The 23,056-nt window shown below is 50.2% G+C and overlaps 1 protein-coding gene across 2 annotated transcripts; it reads left to right on the top strand.

Annotated features, from left to right (window-relative positions):
- Nucleotides 1-895: 895 nt before the first annotated feature.
- Nucleotides 896-22,624, top strand: FKBP5 (FKBP prolyl isomerase 5). 2 transcript variants are annotated; one of them, XM_033080309.1, is made up of 12 exons: nucleotides 896-932; nucleotides 7,419-7,492; nucleotides 10,094-10,211; nucleotides 11,053-11,197; nucleotides 11,632-11,774; nucleotides 12,637-12,751; nucleotides 15,791-15,947; nucleotides 16,393-16,483; nucleotides 17,214-17,297; nucleotides 17,732-17,917; nucleotides 19,257-19,496; nucleotides 21,528-22,624. In XM_033080309.1, exons 2-12 carry the CDS (start codon nucleotides 7,482-7,484, stop codon nucleotides 21,633-21,635), a joined length of 1,398 nt encoding a protein of 465 aa, XP_032936200.1. In that variant the 5' UTR covers nucleotides 896-932; nucleotides 7,419-7,481; the 3' UTR covers nucleotides 21,636-22,624. The 2 variants fall into 2 exon arrangements, with proteins under 2 accessions (XP_032936200.1, XP_032936201.1); XM_033080310.2 differs by lacking the exons at nucleotides 896-932; nucleotides 7,419-7,492 and adding an exon at nucleotides 9,792-9,917.
- Nucleotides 22,625-23,056: the final 432 nt, after the last annotated feature.

Genomic DNA, 23,056 nt, shown 5'->3' with positions numbered 1-23,056 from the left:
TGGATCAACATGTGGGAAGGAAGGTGCAGGTTGGGAGCTGCAGGCACTCATTACAACACAAAGCCGGTAAAAATCGACCAATTTATAAAAACACTCAGAGATACCCCAATTTAAATCTGCCCCCAATTTTTTTCCTTCTCTTGACACAGGCACTGCAGTGATGAGAAGTGATGAGGTGTTTAATCACAAAAGCACTGATTTCTAATCTCGGGGGGGAAGGGGGGGTGGGTATTTTGAGACAGCTCTTGACAAAAATCTTATTTCCTTCACCGCGAACTGGAACATTTCTGCGTGTTCCAGCAGCCGCTGTGTCCTCCAAACCCACATCTCTGTCCCCACCTCGCAGGCAATTTTTCACTTTTCAGCGCGGCGGTTCCTCCAACACCCGGAGGAGCTGGGAGGGATTGTGCCACCCCTGGGGAGTTACGGGGGAACCAGGACACAGCTGGGGGACAGCTGCGGGGCCGGGGTGTCCTTGCGGGGCCGGGGTGTCCTTGCGGGGGTCGCACCAAGCCCAGGGCTTGGGGACAGCCCGGGAGCAGAGGAGCGCTGCGTGTGACCGCGGTGTTCTCGCAGCAGGGCTTGGAGCTGACCCCCTGGGGCCTGGCACGGGGTCAAACACCGCGGGGCAGCTCCCGGGGCCGGGCTGTCCCCTGTCCCTGTCCCCTGTCCCTGTCCCTGTCCCCGCTCCCGCCCGGCCCCGCCGGTGCCACCCGGGCGAGCGCGCGGGCACAGCGCTCTAATTTGCATATCCCCACCGCCGCAGCCAATGGGAATGCGGAGCTTTAGACGGGCAGGCGGCTCAGCCAATCAGACGTGAGCGGGGCGGGGCCGGCGCGCGGGGCGGGGCGGCCCGGCCGGGCGGGCGCGCGGGGCCACTCGGAGCCGGGCGGCGGCGGCGGCGACAGCGACAGCGACAGCGACAGCGACAGGTGGGAGCGCGGGCTCGGGGTGCCCCGTGCGGGGCTGCGGGACCCGGGGTGCGGCTGCGGCACTGCTGGGGGTCAGGGCGGCGCGTGGAGCACTGTGGCGTTGGGGGACAGGCGCGCGCGGGGCTTGGTGACCCCGCCCGGGGACCTGTGGGGACATCGCCGTGGGGCTGGGGAAGGGGACGGAGCCCTCCGGGGGTGCTCTGGGGTGAGGATAGGAGCGGGGTTGCTGCCCCATGGAGCCCCCCCAGCGATGCCGGGAGGAGTTCCTGCAGCGGTGCCCGGGCGGTGCTGGGGGCACTGGGGGCACTGGGATGATCCGGCAAACCCCGGGATGTTCCCGAACACCCCGGGATGCTCCCGAACACCCCAGGATGTTCCCGAACACCCCAGGATGCTCTGGCACACCCCGGGATGTTCCCGAACACCCCGGGATTCTCCGGCACACCTCGGGATGTTCCCAAACACCCTGGGATGCTCTGGCACACCCCAGGATGCTCCGGCACACCTCGGGATGCTCCCGAATACCCCAGGGTGCTCCGGCACACCCCGGGATGTTCCCGAACACCCTGGGATGCTCCTGAACACCCCAGGATGCTCTGGCACACCTCGAGATGTTCCCAAACACCCCAGGATGCTCTGGCACACCCCAGGACCCTCCGGCACACCCCGGGATGCTCCCGAATACCCCGGGATGCTCCCGAACACCCCAGGATGTTCCCGAACACCCCGGGGTGCTGCTCGCCCGAGGGGATTCCTCTTTTCCCGGCTTCACCTCCCCGTCGAGGCTCCGGGCGCAGCCGAAGCGTTTCTTTTGGCACCAGAGACCCTGCAGGGTGTGTGCATCACTACACACAGCTTTGGCTGCAGGTAGAGGTGGTTGCACAAGGTAAATGTGATTTTTAAATTATTTTTTTTTAAGTTTCTGCGATTTTCCTCTCCCCTAAGGGCGTAAAAACTCTTCCAGAGCTTCTGTTTTTAAAATGCACGTTGGAGTCAGCCTGCTCTTCCCAGGAAACTCTGGGCTGTAGGAACTGGGGAGGGATGTGTCTGTCATCGGTGTGTCCCCAGGCTGCAGCTTCCAGCTGAGGCTCCAGCCGTGTTTCTGTCCCCACCGGTGCAAATAATAAAAGTACCCTTAAAAATAAATTATAATGGAAAAAAAAAAAAGCCAGGAGCTGATACTTTATGTTTTTAAAGACAGAGTTTAAATAGTGTCTCACCCTAACAAGCTCTTAAACCAGAGGTGGACATGAGGACATCACTGGGATATCGAAGCCAACCTGGGAACTGGCATTAAAAGTTAGAAAAAGTTGAAATCACAAATTGTTCTTTCCTTTAAAACATGAGAAAGCTGCCTCCCTCCTGTCTCCCTCCTGCCTCCCTCCTGTCTCCCTCCTGCCTCCCTCCTGCCTCCTCCCCTGTCCCGTTGAAGAGCTGGGGAGAAGAAAATCATTAAATGCATCTGGCAGAGCCTTTGGCTGGATTTTATGGGCTGTCCTTCCAAAGGTGCTGTGGGTGGCAGTGCTGCAACTCAGAGATACTTGGGTTTTATTTCCAGCCTGGTACTCTGGAAATGGGACAGCATTTCTGGGGAGGGGACAGAAACATCCCTGACAATGTCCACAACCTGCAGGGGATCAACCAGGAGCATGGGGCTCCAAATGGTGCAGGAGTTTTGAGCACAGGGATGGGATGGAGGGGTCCTGGGTGTGCTGCTGGTCCTCTAAGGGGTGCTGGTCCCCATCCCCAGCGTGGTCTGCACCTCCTGAGGGGTGCAGGAGGACAAGGCAGGGCTGTGATGGAGCTGGGACTCATGGCACTGCTCACTGTGGGTGCAGCAAGGAGTAGCCAAGGATTTTCTGAGGGTTTGAGTGATGGAGGTGAGGTTTGTGCTGGGGAAAATGTGTGGTGGCAGGGAAAAAAGTCCTCAACAGATTTCTGGGGAGGCAGGGAAGAAGTTTTCTCCTCTGCTGGAGTGCCCAGGGAGGGGTGATAGCACATGGCCTCACTGGTGGCTCTGGGGGATGGAGGGGTCCAGAGGGGAAGGTTGGGCTGCTCCTGGTGCCCATCCTGCTCAGAACAGAGATGTCTGCAAGGATGATTGCTCATGCAATTATCTTATCTTGTTTGTTTATTTTTAAAAAATAAATGCAAATAACCTCATCTTCCTAGGGCTAGCACACACTTCAGTCGTGCTCAGGTCCTTTCCCAGCACCTTCCTGCTAGGATGAGCCAAAAAAATAAGGACAATTCCTGAGTAAAAAGCAAACTGCATCCCTCAGGAACCTCACTGCTGTGTAGTTACGTGTGTTTTAATTAATTACCTGCTTGCAGAAGGAGAAAGTTTGCTGGAAGGTTTGAGATGCTTGACACCAAGGCTGGCTGCAGCTCCCAGACTGGCTCAGGGGAAAAATATTTTGTAAATGGTTTGAAAAATAGCTTGTCCTCAGTTATTTCTCATTTTATATTATTTTATATCAATTTTATTTTATAGTCACTCTTGATTGCATGAATTTATAAGAAGTTTTTGCAGCCCCTTGAGGGAGCTGTGAAGCTCCTACTGATCTTGTGCACATAACAGGGAAATAGATATTACTTAGAAAGGATTTTTTTTTATTTTAATGCTCCGTGCTTGTGGGTGTAAAGAAGTGGCCCTGAGTGCTCTAACGTACAAGTTGTTCATGTAACTTGTTTGTCATGGAGCTGACAGGCTTTTTCCATAACCAGTAATTGTGATTAGTAAGGATTTCTGATTTTGCAAGCAAGTGCGTTGGAAAATTAGGAAAATAATAGTAAAGTAACTGTCAGAAGTGAAGAGCTGGGAGGGTGAGGGACTGCAGTTAAATCATCTACCTGCAGTGTCCCATCTTTGTAAACAGCACTATTGCTCTTAGATGGAAAAATATTCTCATTTCGAGTACCTTTTGATTTACATTAAATTTAACCACTGAATAAAATGAGCCCTGGGAGGCACTGCCTGGCACAGAGCATCATTCCTGGGGTGTGACACATCCCAAAAAGGAGCCCAGGTGGGCTGCAGCCCCCCTCCCCTCCCCAGCACTGTGTCCCTGTGTGTGTCTGTGCCTGTTCTCAGGGTGCTGCAGGCTCTGGCTGTTCCCAGAGCTCCTCACAGCGTCCCCAGCATGGCAGTGCCACCCCTGTCCCCTCCTGCAGTTTGTGATGCTTCTCCAAGAAATCCTCACTTGGCACTGCAGCAGGCTGGTGCTTCACTGGGAATTGCCGTTTGCCCAAAATAATTTGGCATTTACAGGCCCCTGGTGCAGATGGTCCTGGGTGCTGAGTTATTTCTGTGTGCCAGGGCTGCTGAGCTGGGGATTCCCCCTCAGGATTCAGCTCTGGGATGCTCCAGGTGCTGCTGAGCCCTGGTGTGTGGGGATAAATCATCAAACACAGCATTCCCACTGCCAGGCCTGGCTGCAAGTTGCTTGGAGAAAACCCCAAATCTCTTGTGAGCAGTGAGATGCTTTTAGAAACAAACAAACAAAAAAAAATTTAAATAAATCCAAGTTTGATTGCCACATTTATTCCGGAGAAAAAGCTAAATTAAAACAGAATTGGCAAACAAGGAGTTTCTTGTTTATTCTCATTTTCTATTTATTTTAGTCCCCCCCAAGCTGTCACTTGAAATGCAATTTGCTCAGCACTGGTGTAGCTGCTGCCAGGAGGCTGCTCTGAGTCGCCTGTGGAGGGCTTGGACTTCACTTGGTGTGCTGTATGGGAAGGGAAACTTCACATTTAACAGCCAGAGGTGGAATATTTCATTCCAAACAGCTCAGCTGGTCTGTTGTCCCTGGTTGTTTTGACCAGGGGAGAAGACAGGACTGAAAGGAGCCTGCTCATTTTTTGGTGGCAGAAAACCCAGTGAGAGGGTGCCAAGGAGTGGGTAGTGGGATGTCAAGTACTTTCTCACATTTTACAGATGGTTTATATAACCTGCTTGGCTATATTATTATATTTTTTCCTGTCCAGTTACATAATCCCAATTTATGAAAGCTTTAGGAAGTTGCCTTCCCCACTGTTACATGTCTCTATATTACGACCTCTGAGCTTCTTAGGATGCTTGGCCTCCCTGCCAGGCATCTCCCAGAAGCTGAGACTGGTGTAGAACAGCTGTTTATACATTCATTATTACTACATTTCTTTGATTATTTTGTTTTAGCCATCATCAAAAGCTGTGTCACCTCTCAGGGGCAGGGTGGGTGCAGGCTGGTGACTCTTCCTGCTGATGCAGAGCAAAGACCTTGGGCATTCCTGTTTCTTCCAGTGTTTTGAGGATCTGTTCTTGTGGTAGAGACTTGCTGTGATTTTTATGGTGGAAGGAGCTGAAATCCTTGCTGGGGCCAGGGGTGGCTTTGGGGGCAGGAGGGAAGGAGCAGCAGAACACCCCTGTGTAAAATCCTCAGCCTCATCCTCCCCTGGGGACAGCAGCTACCCATGAATGTCTGTGGATTTTGCTTTCCCTGATAAAACTTTGTCCTTCAAAATAAGGGAGGAGAAAAAAAATGCTGTTTTGTTTTTTTTTTTTTTTCCTTAATTCCCTTTCACATGAAAGTGGAGGGTGTTGTGTCTCTGGTACCACTCTGGAGGAGATGGACCACAGCCTGCTCACAATAGAATTCAGAGCTCTATCCCTCTGATTTTTATTTTTTTTTTAATTTTGAAGTGACCTGGGAAAGCCACCAAGCGAGCATTTCCTTGCTAGAAAACCAGCAGAAGAGCCAGATTATTTTTAATGGGTTTATATTGTAAACTGGGGTGATAAAACCCTCTGAAAGTCTTTTGTGTGTTGCTGGCACGGGCCTGCACCTCACTCCAGGGGATGCAGAGACACTGAACCCATCTTGCTTCTGCCTGAGATATTTGTTCTGGCAGGGTTAGTGACCCATCCTGCTCACTTGTTCTCTCTGCAGCTGAGGAACAGCCTCTTATTCCACATATTAAAAAAACCAATAAATTAGTTATGACTTGAACCTTAAATAAAACCATTTCAAAAGCTTAAAAATATTATCTAGGCAGAATGATGAAGGGAAGAATGATGATAGGAATATTTAAATGAGCTGCACAATGTAGTTTTTTTTCCTCCTCATTATCCCCTTAATTGTTTTAAAACCTTCCCCTGTGGCTGCTTTTCTGGTAACAGGCAGATACCTCCTCCTGATTTGGGAGGTGGCTGGGGGCTGTGTCCCTCTCTGGATGTCCCCAAGCGTGGGTGGCACTGGTTGGTACCAGGAGTCTCCACCTGTGCCCCCTGGAGCAGGACTGGCCATGGATAAAGGAGACCAGCATTGTGCTTTGCTCCCTGGTGAACCAGGGGGGATTCTCCAGGTGCAGCTCTGTTTGCATTTTGGTTTTTTGTTTGAGTGGAAGTTGCCATGCCGGGGTGTTGGCCGCTTGCACAACGTGCACGCTGGGACGTAAATTGATCCATGGGAGGTCTTAGCTGGTGAACAATAGTTTCAATATTATGGCTTCCCTGTTTATTTTGAAGGAGGGGGAGAAAGCCAAGTGGCCAGGATTTAAAAAAATAAAATAAAATAAAATGAAAAGATATTAATTAACTGTGATGTATGAGGGTGAGAAACTGCACTCAGTGTCTGGGTATGTTCTTATACAGCTGAGGATTATGTGGAGCTGCTTGTCCATTTTAGGAAGGTCAAATTTTGTTAGAAATCCCGATTTTAACTCACTGCCATCACCTTCCTTGGTCTCTGCTCAGCAGGCTGGCCCTGAAGTGCCTTAAAACACCCTCATCCAGGAGAAATCACTGCTCTGGCCTTCCCTCTCCTGCTGCACAGGCACAGCTTGCTCAGCAAGAGGGGATTTTATTAGAAAAAGTAGTTTTTGTGATGGAAGGGGAAGCAATCCACTGTGGGACAGTGGAGAGAGTCAGCTGCTGCACTAATTGTGTTATTATTCGTTATCAGTGTGTGCTGGGGCTGGAGGATGCATGTGCTTCTATCCAGCTCAAGGGGCTGGGATTTGGGGCTGTGATCACCAGGATCCAGGGCCCCACATCCCTCTGCTGTGCTTTCAGATTTGTTGTTTTTAAGCCTGACCTTTGCATTTTCAAGAAACTCCCTCCTGTGTTGCAATCCGGAGCTTTTAGGGCTGTTGTGGTGCCGTGGAAGTGAAAGTGCTTTGTGCTAAGTGGGTCTTAAAAAACAAACCCCAGAGTAGCAAACTCTGATTTTTTCAACCTGTTAATTTTAATCTCAGTGAAACAATTGGACAGGATATAACCTTGATTTATTTTTTCCAAAGCTGATGGTAAGATGAGTTTTGTGGAAACAGCAAGTCAAAATAGGTTTTGGCCGCAGTCTTCATCTCCCCTCTCTGACCATGATGGAGCATGATCTGTGGCTCAAAAGTGCTCTGTTCTCCCTTCTTCTGAAATCCTGTTTCAGAATAAAACACATGTGTTTTTTTAATATTTTTTTTCTTTTTGTCCCCTGCTCTATCTACCAGATATTTCCCTGCTGTATCTCTGGGCCTGGACTCTCCCTGCACCTTCAAACCTCCAAGGATTGCATGGTGGCAAGGTGAGACCCCTCAAAACCTTTCCCAGCCTTGCTGTTCCCCGTCCCTTTCCCCTCCTGCGAGCCTCTGGGAGGGATCTGCAACATGAAGTTTCCATTTGGAGCTGGCAAATTCCCGGTATGCCGATTTCTAGGAAACGTGGCTGGGGATCGTGTGCTTGGTGAAACCCTAGCATGTGTGATACCTGTCTGTCCTCAGCCCAGGGTCACACATCTGCATCCCATTCTCCCCTCTGAATTTTCACCTATTTCTCAGTGCTGGGAGACAGCAACACCTGCGTGGAGAGGGAATTGTAAAACGAAAAGGCTTGGTTTTATTTATTTCTGTGCTTCTCTGACCCATCCATGTTTATATCCCAGGGAAATGGAGCAGTGTGGATGTCCAGAGGAGGGAGGATGGTTTGTCCTGGCTTCATTTACAGACTTACAACACGAATCTTGTGGGTAGTAGCAGCAATAGGAAAGCAGAATCTGCTTGGGGTGTCAGAAACACCCAGGGGCTTTGCACAGAGTAATTAATTAATGCTTCCCTGTATGCAGAGTATACAAACAAGAAGGTGCAGGCTCTGACACCAGCAGCAAGCTTGCTGTGCTCAGTGACATCCCTGCCTGCTCACTATTTAAACCTCAGGGAGTAGCAGATATTTTTTATTTTTTTCCCCTACAACTGTTTGTTTCAAATTAATTGGGATTTTGGCCCGTGGCCAGCCTCCTCCTGTCGCTCCAAATGGGAGATAAGTGGGAGCAGTGCACTCTTTTCTCTAACCTAGTTGGAGCTGTTTTTGCTGGCCGGAGAAGTCGTGAGCTCTTTCATAACGTGGGCCACATCTGAATGCTGGGGCTTGTGGGCTCCATCCCTCCCACTGCTGCTGACGCAGAGCGTCTCCCCTCCCGCCCGCCTTGGCCAGCTTCCCTGGATGACTCCTCTAATTGCTTACGTAGAAAAATAATGAGAAGGATGCGTAGGGTGTATTTTTAGATGTCTCTTGGTGGGATTTAGCAAGCGGAGAGCCGGAGCCAGCGCCTCCCTGTCCGGCTCCTGCATCCCAGCGGTGGCTGCTTGGTGGAGCTGGGGAGGTTCTGGCGGTTCTTGGGGAAGCTTCTCTGGTTTTTGGGTTTCTCCTGGTCCTTATGGGTGGGTTATGGATGATGTGTCTGTGCTGGGAAGCCCTGAGCTGGTGTCATCCTTCCTCCAGCCAGTCATTTTCTGCTCATGGCCATTGAGTCCCACTGTGGGACTGATAAAATTACTGCATCCCATTGGGAGTTGCTCCAGCCAGGGGGAAGAGCCCAACATTTCTTACCAAGATAAAAACAGAAGTTTTGGGACACTAAGGGAGCCCCTTTCTCCACTGGACTCCAGAGGGAAACGGGATTTCTCCACATCACCACTGGACTTTTAGAGGGAAACTGCACCTTGTACAGGAGCACTGCTCCAACTGAATCACATCTCCTGATGCCGTGTGCTGGGATGGGCACCACCACCTCCTCACTCCTCTCCAAGAGGAAAGCTGTGGTGGCTTGAGGATCATCCCAGCACCCAAATCAGTCAATCATGGAATGGGTTTCTCAGGGCTGTGTCCAAACTCACCCAAATGTTCCCATCACCCTTTTGGGTAACCAGCGCATCACCAGCCACATCATCAAATATCTCTTCCAAAGTAACCCATGGCACATTTTCCAATAAATACCTGTGAGATAATGGGTCTCACCACATGTTGCTTTGCTTTTTAAATGCTTTGCTTTTAAGATGTTCCCATCTAAAACCCCAGCAGCGCGGAGGAAAGGGAGCAGACACAGAATCCCATTAAATATCACCCCAAAGACTGTGATAATTGAGCCTTGCAACAAGTAGTTCCCTTATTTTTCTCTTTGCTTCTTCCATTTCAGGGCTCTTTGTGTCTCGGTGGCTTCCTGTGCTGGGGGGGCCGGGCTCTAGTCCTTCCCTTTCCACCCGGGTGCGAGGAAAGCAATTCTTACAGCAGGACTTATCTGTCCTCGGAGCTGAAAACATCCTTTCTTTGCTCTTTTTGAATCCCCCAAACGAATGATTTCTCCTGCTGGTTAACATCAGCTTCCATGCTGAAGACTGTGGGAAAGTTTCGCAATTAGAGTGGCTTTAATAGATCTGGTTTATGTCTTAAAAAACCCATCGTTTTCTAATTCTCCGTCACATGTTTCCTTGATGATGTGTCGCCCAGCAGTGCAGCTACCAAAATAGCCCCATGGTCTGAAGGAAATAATCAGGAAATATGTTTTTGAAACTGTAGGCAATTCTTTTTTTTTTTCACCAGGAACCATTGGAAAAAGTCTGTGTTCAATGGAAAACGTGGCTTTTCTGGCACCTTGGCTGCTTATGTGGTGACATTTGGGAGCACAGTGCTCCAGCAGTTTGCCCCAAAATCCCCCAGCTCCTTAGATTCTTGCTGTGAGTTTTCTCTTTATCCACCCAAATAGCTGGGATTCTTTTGGTGTTGTGTTTGCTTTAATTTTGGGGGAAAATGCTTGCTTGTGCATTACCTTTCCATGCAGGGTGACAAACCTTTCCTGTCCCACCACCTCCCGTGGTCTGGAGCTGACAGGGTTGGTGCTGTGTCCCCCCAGGTCCAAGCAGACCATGACCACTGATGAGGCCACCAAGAGTGAAGGGGAGGTGCAGGCAGCAGCCCTGGCTGAGCGAGGGGAGGACATCACACCATCCAAGGACCGAGGGGTTCTGAAGGTGAGGAGGATCTGCCAAGATCCATCACTTTTTGGGGCATGGGCACCTCCCCAGCCCTCAGTTCCAGGGCTGCAGGATTGAATTCTTTCATTTCAAAGGCAAAGGGGGTGAGCACTGCTTGGAGTAAAGGAGGATGGAGTGGTGGTTGAGGATGGTGGGCCCAGGCTGCTCCATAAATTTCACTGCTATTGTGTTCCTAATCAGATTATTAGCTGTAAATCCACAAAGCATTTCTGTGTGTGACTCACGAACATTAGAAAGAGCACATTACTGAGGTCATCCAGTCTGCTCCACAGCCCCTTTTTCATATTCAGGGCTGTTTCTGGATAGTTCTGCTCCTCCACTTACACTTCTCCACTTGAATAGGACCTTTCCTCCAAGAATAGCATCCTCCCCTGCTCCATCCTCAGCTCGAGAACTGCTTGTTCCCGGCTGCAGCGTTCAGAAAAAAGTGTTGACAAGGAGTGAGTAGTGAGCTGACACACCCCTGTGAGTAAAATGTGTACGGACAGAGAGCGAGAGGAGCTGCATTCACTGCAGGTTTGGAGCCATGGTGTTTATCCACCCAGTGTGGACTGGTTTCTGCTCCCAGCCCTGTCCAGCTCCATTGCTGTGGCTCCAGCTTGAGATTTGTTTTTAGGAGCTGGTGAAGGGCAAAATGAGGGGCAAACTGAATAGCTCCACCCTGAGCCTTCCTGTTATTTAGAGCAGCACTGGGGTGGGTATGCATGTGTATATATTTTTTTTTATTTAAATGCGTGTGTGTGTGTATCTCTCACCCCTCCATATGCATCCTTTGCTATCCCATGGCCCCAGCTCATGGGTGGTTTCTCTCTCTCAGATCATTAAGCGACCTGGGAGTGAGGATGAGTCTCCCATGATTGGAGACAAGGTTTATGTGCACTACAAAGGCAAACTGGCCAACGGGAAAAAGTTTGACTCCAGCCGCGATCGGAACGAGCCCTTCATCTTCAGCCTGGGCAAGGGTGAGCTGTTCCAGGGGTGCCCATCCATGGCTTGGTGCAGGTGGGATCACCCTGGGAATGAGTGAGTGCTCCAGGAGTGCCCATCCATGGCTTGGTGCAGGGTGGGATCACCCTGGGTCAGGGTGAGTGCTCCAGGGGTGCCCATCCATGGCTTGGTGGGATCACCCTGGGTCAGGGTGAGCTCTCCAGGAGTGCCCATCCATGGCTTGGTGCAGGTGGGATCACCCTGGGCCAGTGTGAGCTGCTCCAGGGGTGCCCATCCATGGCTTGGTGAGGGTGGGATCACCCTGGGCCAGGAGGTTCATCTGGACAGGTCATCCCTGCTTTAAGTGACTTGTGAATGAGGGGTTTTTTGGTGCCATCCTTGCCTCACCCAGGCTGGGTTTTTTTCCTACTGGTTGCTCCCTCCTGCCTGACATCTGCCTTTCTCCTAGGTCAGGTAATCAAGGCATGGGACATTGGGGTGGCCACCATGAAGAAGGGAGAGATCTGCTACTTGCTCTGCAAACCTGAGTACGCGTACGGCTCTGCTGGCAGTGCCCCCAAAATCCCCTCCAATGCCACCCTCTTTTTCGAGGCAAGTAATGCTGGTGAGCTGGTGTGGGGATGAGCAAGCTTGCTCCCTTTTTGCCTTGCTAGCTAGCTCAGAAATAAAAATTTAAAAATTAATATTAATAATAATAACCAAAGCCCAAACAACAATAGAATCCACAACAACAGCAACAAAAAACCACCCCAGCTTGGATTCCTGAAATGTGTCCCTCTGCTCCAGGAACTGCTGCCAGGGCTTTCTCAGAAATGTGTGTCTGAGCTGGAAGGCTTGGACTGAAACTCCAGCTTAGTCCTGGTGCCAGGGCAGGGAGTGGGCACATACCTGGTTTCAGCACGCACATGGGAAGGAGAAAGCAGCTGGGAAATGCCTCCAGGTGCTAAGAAACCATTAGTGCTGAGGGGTGGCAGGAAAGTTAAATTTTTGGCACAGAGGGCTCCCTGGGCAGGGCTCCTTGGGACACAGGAGGAGGAGAGAGTCTGTCCTAAATTAAGGCTCAGGCCTTCCAAGTTGAGTGTGGACTAAGCTGAGGGTCAGAGCTGGTCCCATCAGAGGATTGGGAAGCTCCTGCCCACGCTATGGGACTTTCACAGCATCTTCCAGCAGCAGCTGTGCTGTACCCTTACAGGTTCAATAAACTTATTTTTGCTGTTACTTTGTGTAATGCTTCAGGTACTGGATGTGTCCCAGTTTCTAATAAATCTCCTGTATTATTCTGTGGTTTGGATCTGGGTTTTATGGGCAACTTCTGCTCGTCAGCTGAATGGAGAATTAGCTGGCTTGGTTCTCCAGCCAGGGGATGAACTGCTGCTTTGTGGCTCTCTGTTGTTTTTCTCTTCTCCTTTCCCCCTCCCTATGCTCTGCCCACTTTTTCTTTTCTATTTTTTAGGTTGAGCTGCTTGACTTCAAAGGCGAGGACTTGTTTGAGGATGGAGGAATAATCCGGAGGATCAAGAGGAAGGGAGAAGGTTATTCCAACCCTAATGAAGGTGCTACTGTGGAGAGTGAGTGCTGGGCCCTTGTGGGACAGCTGGAGGGCTCAGCCTGTCCTGAACTGATCCCTGGCAAGGAGCTGCAGGCAGTGCACAGCTGAAGGGGCCGTGGATCCTGGTGGGATGCAGTTACATCCATCCAGAGCCAGATGGGATGGAGAGCAGCTGGGGATGCTGTTCTGAGCTCTCCTTAGGCTGCCCCGTGGTGGCTGCCAGAGCTGCTGCCCTGCAGGGCTGGGGGGAAAACCAGCAGCCCAGGAAAACCCTGGAGCTGCTCAGGCAGTGGCTGGGGGAAGGATGGAAGAAGCAAACCCCCCTGTGGGGTTTCAGGGCTCTGTGGTCTCCCCTGACCTTTCTGCAGTGTCCAGGGTGCTCTGGGATGTGCCATTTACCAACACCCCTGCCTCTGCCTTGCCCCCAAACATCAGGTGCCAGCCCTTCCTCCCTTGACACTTGTTAAATATTTTGGACACTCAGCAGTTTCTGTGGCCTCCTCATTGCAATGTTGTTGGTATTTTTGGGGGGTCTCATCACATCTCTTACAGAATGGGGCTTTTCCCTTCCCTTATGGCCACAGGGGGAAGGAAATTGTTATAAGGGGTTTGCTGAGGCTGGGGTGGTCTCAGCTGACACAGGAGGATGAGGAGCTCACATCCCACTGGGCTCTCCCTCTTCTGGTCCCATTTCTGGAGCAGACATTTCATGGGGCTGGACAGGGGAAGGCAGACTGAGGTTGGGGTTTTTCCCTTCCCAAGAACTGCTCAGACACACAAAGAGCTCCTGTACACAAAGATCCTAAAGCCCTTTTAGCAAATGAGAAATTGAATCTGAGCTGTGAGAGCTTAGAAAGCTTGTGGCTTTAAGTGGCTGGTTCCTCTAATGAGACTCTCCTTTAGGGGAAAATGAGATTTTGACTCAGATTCTACTGTCTGAGTGGTGGTCACTGTGCTGTGAGGACACAGCAGTCCTCCCTGGGGCAGGGCTGTGATGGTTCACCTCAGCTGTGTGTTTTGGGAGGTGCTGGAATTAGGCTGGAAGAAACCACGCTTCCAGGAGCAAGTACCTCTGGGTTTTTATAGACTTGAAGTTTTACAGACCTTAAATCCCAGTTCTGCTCCCTAAAACCTGTGCTGCAGTTGAAATCTGGCATTCCAGCTTTTGTTACATCCTTTCCCCCCCCACCCCTCCTCCTTCTCCGTTTTTAATCTGAGTACAAATTGCTGTCAGCACATCAAGTTCGTGTGCCAGCCGCACTCAGTACACTCTGTTCTCAGCTCTTCAAAAACAAAATCGCTGCAGGCACTGAGAGAACAATAAGTCAGAGCTGCAACCGGAGTGATGTTCCTTCAGTGACTTTTTTTCTCTGTAATCCAAGAGCGGCTGAACCAGCTGACCCACTCCTGGAAACCCGAGCGGAGATTTTCCCCCCTGTGCTCAGTGTGTTTTCTGCACAATTAAAACAGGGCAGAGCTTTCCTTGGAAGCAAAGATCACAACATCCCCTTGTGCATCCTGTTTTAAAGTGGATCTTCCCATCACTGCTGCATCTCACAGGGGATGTGGGACCTGGGGGAGCTGTAGTGCTGCTTTTGGGGTCAGGGGTGTGGATCTGTGCTCGCCAGGAACGTGCAGGGACGTGCACAGTGCTGTGGGGTACTGGGTTATCTGTATTTTAGGCAGAATTTTCCAAATTTTCTGTGGCTAAAAAATCAGCCAGCTTGGTTTTGGGTAGTGTAAAAGCAGAGGTTGTCGCTGGAGGAGCTGGATTTGCTTTTTGTCCTCATCCCAACCCGGGTGAGCTCACAGCAGCCTGGCTGCTGTGGTCACTGTGCACCAGTGATGGATGCAGGATGTGTCCAGGGAGCTGGCAAGCACCTGAGCATCCTCTGCTTGAGTCCCAGCATTGCTTTGGTGGCAAGAGTGGGGTGACAAGGCTGAGCCTGGTGTCCTGCCCCTGCAGTAAGGAGCCCATCCTTGGGTTCTCTTATGGCAGCTGGACCTGCCCTTGGAATGGGGGCTGCCAGCTCTGGCTTGGTCCATGCCTCTCATCCCAAGGACTTCTGTAGGTCCAAGGGCAGGGGATGGACACAGATTTCCTGTGCAGAGCCCAGACCCTCATGGCTGTTTCTGGTACCCAGCTTGTCCTGCCCCTCACCTGCCACCACAGCAGGATGCTCAGTGCCCTGCAGCATCTCAGGTTGCATTCTGTTCCCCTCAAGCAAAGGTAGAGCTCATGTCTTTGCAGGCTGCAAAACCTTTAGGCACAGTTGTGAATTTTTCCTCTTACAAGGCTTTTTTTGTTGTTTGTTTTTGTTGTTGTTGTTTTTTTTTAACAGTATGTAGGAGTTCCTTGTGAAATTGCTTTTACTTGATGCCTGCCTGCATGTGTGTATGCCTTTTACCCTGCAAGCAGAATGCAAAGGCTGTAAAAGCGTCCCCAAAGCCTGGAACGTCTTCAGGTTTGAATAAATAAAGAATAATCTTGCTGTGGAAAGGCAGCCAGGAGTGCCAGGTGGTGAATGTGCCAGGTACCCAGTGTCCGCTCCGGCTGCGCTTCTGCCAGCGTCTGGGGCTGGAACAGCACAGCTCCTGGTTGAAGATTAAAAATAAAAAAGTTTATCTTGTACTTTGAGTTCTCAGAGTCGGGAGAACATGGCCTTGTTTTCAAGGCAGGAGTCAAGGCAGTATAGCACAGTATAGAAGATTTGTAATCACCGTGATAAACTCTGCATGGCGCCGTGCCAGGAGCAATATCCAGTTCCAGTAAGACTTGACTCGTGCACTTGAGTACGAGGGGAACATATTAGTCACGATGTTTATCTGTTGTTTGGTCCTGGGTTATGCCTGCCTTGCTTTTCAGCAATGTTCCCAAGCCCTCCCCATCCCTCTTCTCCTCCAGGCTGCCCCCAGCCCTGGGTCTTCCCTCTTCCACGCTCTGCTGAGTTTTGGGAGAGATGCTTTATAAAATGTTTTCTAAGACACTTTGGAGCCCACTTTTCTCCAAGGTTTTGGTGATTGTGGGTGCCATCCTGCCCCTCTTGCCCCTCTGCAGTTCACCTGGAGGGATTCTGTGGCGGCCGCAGGTTCGACTGCAAGGACGTGAAATTCGTGGTGGGCGAAGGGGAGGACCACGACATCCCCATCGGCATTGACAAGGCCCTGGAGAAGATGCAGAGGGGAGAGCACTGCATCCTCTACCTCAGCCCACGGTGAGCAGCAGCTCCACAGAGATGCTGGGTGGCTGTCAGCCTCCAGCCCTTGTGGAAGGTGGTGATCCTGAAAATAGGAACCTCCAGGAGAGTCTCAGAGAACACCAGCAGGAACAGCAGGAGTGACCAGTGGCATGTAAACAGCAATATTGAGATGCTTTAAAAAAAACAGGTGAAAGGGTTTTGTCCAAGTGCAGTGTCTGAGATGAAAATGTCTCCCTGTAAATGCCCAGGGCTGGAGAGAAGCCTGTGTACAACCATGGCTTTGGTGCAAAAGGGATAATTCCCAATAAATGCACTGTATATCCACAGGGAGGAGAGTATCATCACCCTATCCCCAAAATGTTACAAAGCTGTGGGTGGCAACCTGGGTCTGCATTTATGGGCAAGCCCTGCTGAAAATAAGGTTTTCTCCTTTCTCTGAGTGCCTCCTCCTGCCCTGCAGGTACGGCTTTGGCGAGGCTGGGAAGCCGAAATACGGCATCCAGGGGAACGCCGAGCTGGTGTACGAGGTGACCCTGAAGAGCTTTGAGAAGGTGAGGGCAGAGGAGCTGCAGTCCCTGCCTGGGTCACAGGAATGGCAGGGCCTGTGTAGCCTCCAGCCTTTGTCCCTGGCGTGGCTGCAGCCCAACCCCTGCTGAAGTGGACACGTCACCGAGGAGCTTCGTGTTCTTAATTTGTTCTTCTCTGTTGGTTTGTTTTATTCTTGTGGCTGAGGTCCAAGGCTGGGTGTCTTATTTGTTCCTAACCTTGTCCTTTTGTACTTTCTTTATGGTTTAATATTATTTTTTCTTTTTCTTTTTTTTCCCTCTTCTTTTTTCTCTTTTTTCCTCCCTTTTTCTCTTATTTTCTCCTTTTTCCTTTTTTCTCATTTTATCTCCTTTTTCTGCTTTTTATCTCCTTTTTCTTTCATTTTTTTCTTCATTTATTTTCTTCTTCTTTTTTTCTTCTTTTTTTTTTCCTTTTTTTTTTACCCCTGGACTGCACAGATAAAAGCTGGTGCATCCAGCCAGCCCTGTGGAGCTTGGCTGTGCCCATGAGAAGGCTGGGGATGGGATGCAGGAGAAGTCCATGGGATTTGCACATCCCTGGTTGAGTCCCCTGTCTGTGCCATCTCTCTGGCCAAAGCAGGAGCTGTCTCCACACTGTGGCACAGCCCTGATGAGCCCTGAGTGTGACCACGCTGTCCCCAAGAGTGGCCTGGTCCTTCTGGGGCAGGGGAGGCTGCTCTGCTCCACTGGGAGTGCTCCAAGTGTTCCTTTGCAGGCCAAGGAGTCGTGGGAGATGGACACCAAGGAGAAGCTGGAGCAGGCAGCTGTGGTCAAGGAGAAGGGCACAATGTACTTCAAGGTTTGTGAACTTGGGGGTGGCAGAGGCAGAGGAGGGGAGCTGGGATGGAATTTGTGAGCCAGCAGTGTCAGAGAAGCCATGTGGCCCCAGGCAGGGCTGGGGAAGGCGAGTCCTGCCCTCCCTCTGCCTTTTTCTCCCTCCTTGATGCTCCCTGAGGTATCTCATCCTTTCCCAGCATTGCCTTGGCTCTGTGTGCTCCCTGCAGAGCAGGACAGCAGCTCAAACCCTTCCCAGTGCTGAGGGGCTTTGCATTCCCCTTCCCAGCTGGTAATCCCAGCTCCCCACTGTTCTGACTCAACTTTTCCCAAACCTGCTGCTCTGTAGGAGTTGGGGTCCTCCTCCTTTCCTGTATTTATTGAACACCCCACATTACACTTGTCACCTGCTCACAGGACACTCCAGGGCCAGACTGAGCCTCTTTTTGCTCCTTCCAGGAAGGCAAGTACCTGCAGGCAGTGATTCAGTATGGGAAGATTGTGTCCTGGCTGGAAATGGAGTATGGCTTGTCTGAAAAGGAGTCCAAAGCCTCTGAGTCCTTCCTGCTGGCTGCCTTCCTCAACCTGGCCATGTGCTACCTGAAGCTGCGGGAGTACACCAAGGCTGTCGAGTGCTGTGACAAGGTAGAGCTGCACTGGTGCTGTCCCAGCTGGGTCACCAGGAACTGAGGCCTTTATGGGCTGCCTAAAACCAGCCCAGAGAAAATTAAGGGAATAAAAAGTGGTTATATTTATTGGAGGGCCTTCAGGTACATTTCAAGGAGATGAAGCCTCCCCATGGACAATGGCTGATGGGTTTTCACACTTTTGTAGGTTTGGTCCATTTGCATATTGGAAGTTAATCTTCCAATTACAGCTTCAGATAATGAAGTCATTTACCCCAAGTTTGCTTCTCCCCAACTCACTTTTGTTTCCATCTCTTGGGGCCTAAGGCAGTGAGATGTCCTTGATTCCTGGGAGAGGAATTGTTTTGTCAAAATGGGAAAGCAGCAGCTAATACTGGGTGTGGAGTTTAGAGTTATAGACTAAAGAATTGCAGGATTACAAATATATGAAAAATATAAAAACTAAATCCTAAGGCATCAGCACAAGCCTGGGGGATGGAACATCCTCTCCTCCTGCATGTTCTCAATGGGAGAACAAGAGTTTGGTGGGGTTTTTAAAAATTCCTTGTCATATAAGAAGGAGTTTCCAAACAGCAGTGGGATGGTGGCATCCCTTCTGCACCTGCAGGTCCCATGGATGCTGAGTGCTCAGAGATTGCAGGACCACAGGGGCCTTCAGGGGTTCAGAATCCACCTGGGCATGCATTTACAGCAGCTTTTCTTCCAAAGCCAGATCTGTGTGAATGGATCTGTGTAGACTGACAACCTTGGCAGGGTGTTTGGGTCTGCCCAGGCTGGGGCTGGCACTGAGTTCTGCTCTGGGTGTGACACAGGCAAGCTCAGTGGATCTCCAAGTCCACCAAGGGGTGGGATGGGGCTTTGCCAGTCCCTAAAAGATTTTTGACCTTGTCTTTGTCAGGAAACTCTGAATTCTTTTATAAAAGGCTTGGATTTAAGCATCTTGTATATGAGAAATATATGGGATATTTGTGTTAATCTAAAAGGAAAATCACACCTGAGGTGTATATGTGGCTTTTACTAAAGGAAAACAATATCATTGCTAAAACAGGGACAAAAGGGCTTGGATTTAGTCTTTACACCTGATCTCTTGCCTGTGGGTTTGTCTCACACTGACTGCCACACTCAGGGGTATTTTAAGCAAGGCAAGATAATAAAACTACACTAATGATCTCCCAACTGCTGATGGAGATGAGGCAATTTTGGTTGAGCAAGATACAAGTGCTCTGGAGATTTGAAGCCACCTTGTCCTAATTTTGACAGATTTATTGAGGCTTCAGCTGTAGGAGATCTCTTGGGAGGGCTCTGAGGTGTTAACAGAGACCTGTGTGTGTTTCCAGGCTCTGGGGTTGGACCAGGACAATGAGAAAGGCTTGTACAGGAGGGGTGAAGCCAGGTTATTGATGAACGAGTTCGAGCTGGCCAAATGTGACTTTCAAAAAGTGCTGGAAGTGAATCCACAGAACAAAGCAGCAAAATCCCAGATCTCTGTGTGCCAGAAGAAAACAAAGGAGCACAACGAGAGGGACCGGAGGATCTATGCCAACATGTTCACAAAGTTTGCAGAGAGGGATGCAAAGGTGAGTGTTGTGAGGGTTATGCTGAGGGATGCTGGGCTGCCATCAGGTGCTCAGTCATCAATAAAAGCATTTGCAGTGTGAGCTGACGGGGGCTGATAACAGGCTTGGCATTGGTATTTAATTTTGGTGCTCCCAGCTAGTGACTGTTGATGAACTCCTGTCACTAGTAAAATGAAGTGTCATTCCATCTCTGGCAGGGGTATTTTGAGACATGATAGTATGGATTTCCTGAAGCTGGTAAGGCAATACCTGCTCCTCTGCTCAGGCAGAGGGATCACTGTCTCAGAACAGGCTCTCATCCAAAATTCCACTGAACAAAACCCAGTGTACTGTAATGAGAGAGGACACAGCTTTGCAAGCCATCTGTGTGGGTCATTTTTAGTATAATCTCTTCTGCAGTGGTGTCTGGAGGTTGAGGCTGTGGATTAAGTGACTGTGCAGCCCCTGGGGAGCAGCCGGGGCAACAGACTCGGGCAAGGAGCGGGGCCAGCCTGGCCATGCTGGCACTGAGCTTGGCTTGTGTGGCCACCTGTGATGGGCACAGTCACAGTCAAAGTTTCCCTGTGCCTGAGTGCTCCTCTCCTGCACCCTCCTGGTGAGCTGCACCCATGGCTCAGTCCTGTATCTCCACTCTGACACTGCTGCCTAATCTCCTCATCCCTCTCTTCTTTGCCCATCCATCCATCCATCCATCGCCCATCCATCATCCATCCATCCATCCATCATCCATCCATCATCCATCCCTCATCCATCCATCATCCATCCATCCATCATCCATCCATCATCCATCCATCATCCATCCATCATCCACCCATCCATCCATCCATCCATCCATCCATCCATCCATCATCCATCCCTCATCCATCCATCATCCATCCATCCATCATCCATCCATCATCCATCCATCCATCCATCATCCATCCCTCATCCATCCATCATCCATCCATCCATCATCCACCCATCCATCCATCCATCCATCATCCATCCCTCATCCATCCATCATCCATCCATCCGTCATCCATCCATCATCCATCCATCCATCATCCATCCATCATCCACCCATCCATCCATCATCCATCCATCCATCATCCATCCATCCTCACTCTGTGCCGGCACCCTGCTTCTGGTGGGGTGGGTCACACCATTCCCAAGGGTCCCACACCTTTCCCAAAAGCTGCCTGAGCTGGTGATCTTTAACCTCTGCCAGCCACTGAGTCAAGGAAATGGAACCCTCTGGAATGAGCTGCACTGTTTGATGGGCACGTGTAACGGTGGAGGTGTTTTGCATTACTTAATTAGTGATTTGTCTGGAGTCTTTTTTGTTTTCACGTAGAGCTAGGATTTAAAAGTATACAAAGGAAATGGATTTTTTTGTGTTTGGGCTTGGTTGTTTATTAAATTTTATCAAAAGTACAGAAAGCTCAGCAACACTTTTAGCCACCAGCTAGAAGTGAGCAAAATGGAGTGAGATTGAGTTAGTTACAAGGTATCTTAAAGCTAAACAGTTTAATAGAGAAATAACACCTATATTATTTATACTTTTAACTCAATAACTAAATTCTCCTGACTCTTAGTGTGGTACTAACTGTCTAACTAGAATTTAGTACTTGAAACTATGAAGAAGAAGGAAGATGAGCACTGAAAGAGCTACTACCTAAAATCCTCCATTTTGTCCCATACCTATTACTCTATTATAAAAATTCAAATTTAAAACTTTTCAACATGTGAAAGCACACACTTCTATTTAACTACACACTTGTGATTATAACTTCATCATTTACATTTGGAAGCCTTCTCCAAGGCCTCAGGTTAAAAGCAGTGTTCTACAGGGGGTGAGTGCCAGAAGGCACAGAAAGCTCAAAAACCCCAAAGGTTTCTGGGATCCATCAGGCACGGGGGAGCTGTGGGGGGAAATTTTGCCTCTCCCCTTCCAGGCTGGACTGCCTGTGCCTATTCCCAGCATTCCTGACACTTGCCTGCCCCTTCCCTCTCGCATTTCCAGCTCAGTGTGATTTATTTGCTGTTTGGTAGGAAGCAGCCAGCAAAACTGGTGTGGAAAAAACAGCGGAGAAGGCGGCTTGTGAAAAAGGACCGAAAGCTCCTGGTGCTGAAGGTGAAGAGGCTGAAGGACACGTATGATGGAGGAGGAGGGGATGGCATAGCCTCGTGCCCTCAGCCCACACTGAAAAAGGTTGCTGCCAAACCTTGGGACTTGCCAGTGTTTTCTTGTAAAGCTTGTTACAGTTTGTGTGATCGTGGAAGCAAAAAGCACCTCGCAAAGAAAAGCGACCCCGTCCCACCGCCCTGGGTGCACTGGGGGCAGAGCAGGAGTGGCAGGGACCATGGGACCACCACACGTGGAACAAACACCATTAAAACAGCAGGAAAAAGAAAACAATATTATAAATTAGAACTCGTGGCTCCTGGGAGGGTTCTGTAGACAGCTTGTTCCAGCTGCCTGGCCTTTGTGTCCACTCTCAGCACAGCATCCTCTGAGGGGAGCTGGGATGTGGGACATGCTCTCTGTGCACTGCAGTGCTGCCTCTGCTTGTCCCAGCACAGCCCTGGGGACAGGGATTGGCTTTGTCTGCTGCTGACTCCTTGCCTGTGGCCAAAGGGGCTGCAGGATGAGAATCCACCCGGCCTCTGCTGCAGCCCCGGGGTGCAGGGACATCATTTGTCTCTAAAGCACTGTTTGGGGAGGGGGGCACATGCAGATTTTACCTTCTGAAGGAGCTGGTTCCTGTTTCTTTAGACAGCAAAAGCCTGTCCAGCTTTGCAGGTGCTCAACCCACAGCCTGCACCCCATCCCTTGGCTCCCAGCTTTAAATGGGAGTTTTGTTGCTTTTATTGGGATAAAAGAGCAGGTTGACATGTGGCTCAGAAAGCAAGTGGCTGGGTCTGAGCTGGTGCCATGGGTTTGTCACTGAGAGTTTTCCCATGGTGAGGGGGTCCTGGGTGCATCGTGTCCCTGCACTGGAGCTGCTGCTGCCTCCTCAGCCACCAGCCCTCTCCATCCTGAAGGGACACTGTCACTACCCCATGAGAACAGCTTTCCAGTTGTTATTTTTCCTGTCTCTATAATAATACCCCTTTTGGAGCTTGAAAATAAACAACTGAAAGAAAAAGGAAAAAAACCAAACTGTACTCTTTCTCTGGATCCTGCTCAGCAAATGGGTGGCTGTGGGGAGGATGGGTATGAACTCCTTGGGGGAAGATGCCCAAGAAATTGAGGAATTATTGGTGTTTCCAAGAACTGGTGCTGCCCCTTTCTATCAATGCCATGTTCTCTGGAGAGCCAGTGAAGGACCAGCAGTCCACAATTTGGAAATACCTGCCTGGGGGATGCTCTTTGGGGGTCTCAGCTGTTTTTCCAGGTTGGGAGGTTTGTCCTTATGCTTTTTTTCCCCACCCCCCAGTGTATTCTTTTGGAAGGGGTTTTCCTGAAGGTCAGCTGGGTGGGTGGAGGAGTCATTTGTGCCCCTTGACTGAGGGTGAGAACAGAAATCTGAGCCAGTGGGGTATTAGGACTGCCCACCCCTCTTTTGTATCCCCCCTCC

The sequence above is a fragment of the Catharus ustulatus genome, chromosome 25, assembly GCF_009819885.2.
Source record: "Catharus ustulatus isolate bCatUst1 chromosome 25, bCatUst1.pri.v2, whole genome shotgun sequence".
NCBI lineage: Eukaryota > Metazoa > Chordata > Aves > Passeriformes > Turdidae > Catharus > Catharus ustulatus.
The sequence above is the reverse complement of the archived record's forward strand: the minus strand, read 5'-3'. Positions and strand labels throughout refer to the sequence as shown.

Bases quoted from the DNA above. Each gene is read 5' to 3' on its own strand.
- FKBP5 (XM_033080309.1), top strand. The intron at 10,212-11,052 runs GTGAGGAGGATC...TCTCTCTCTCAG, and splicing joins AGGACCGAGGGGTTCTGAAG to ATCATTAAGCGACCTGGGAG. The intron at 19,497-21,527 runs GTGAGTGTTGTG...GCTGTTTGGTAG, and splicing joins TTGCAGAGAGGGATGCAAAG to GAAGCAGCCAGCAAAACTGG.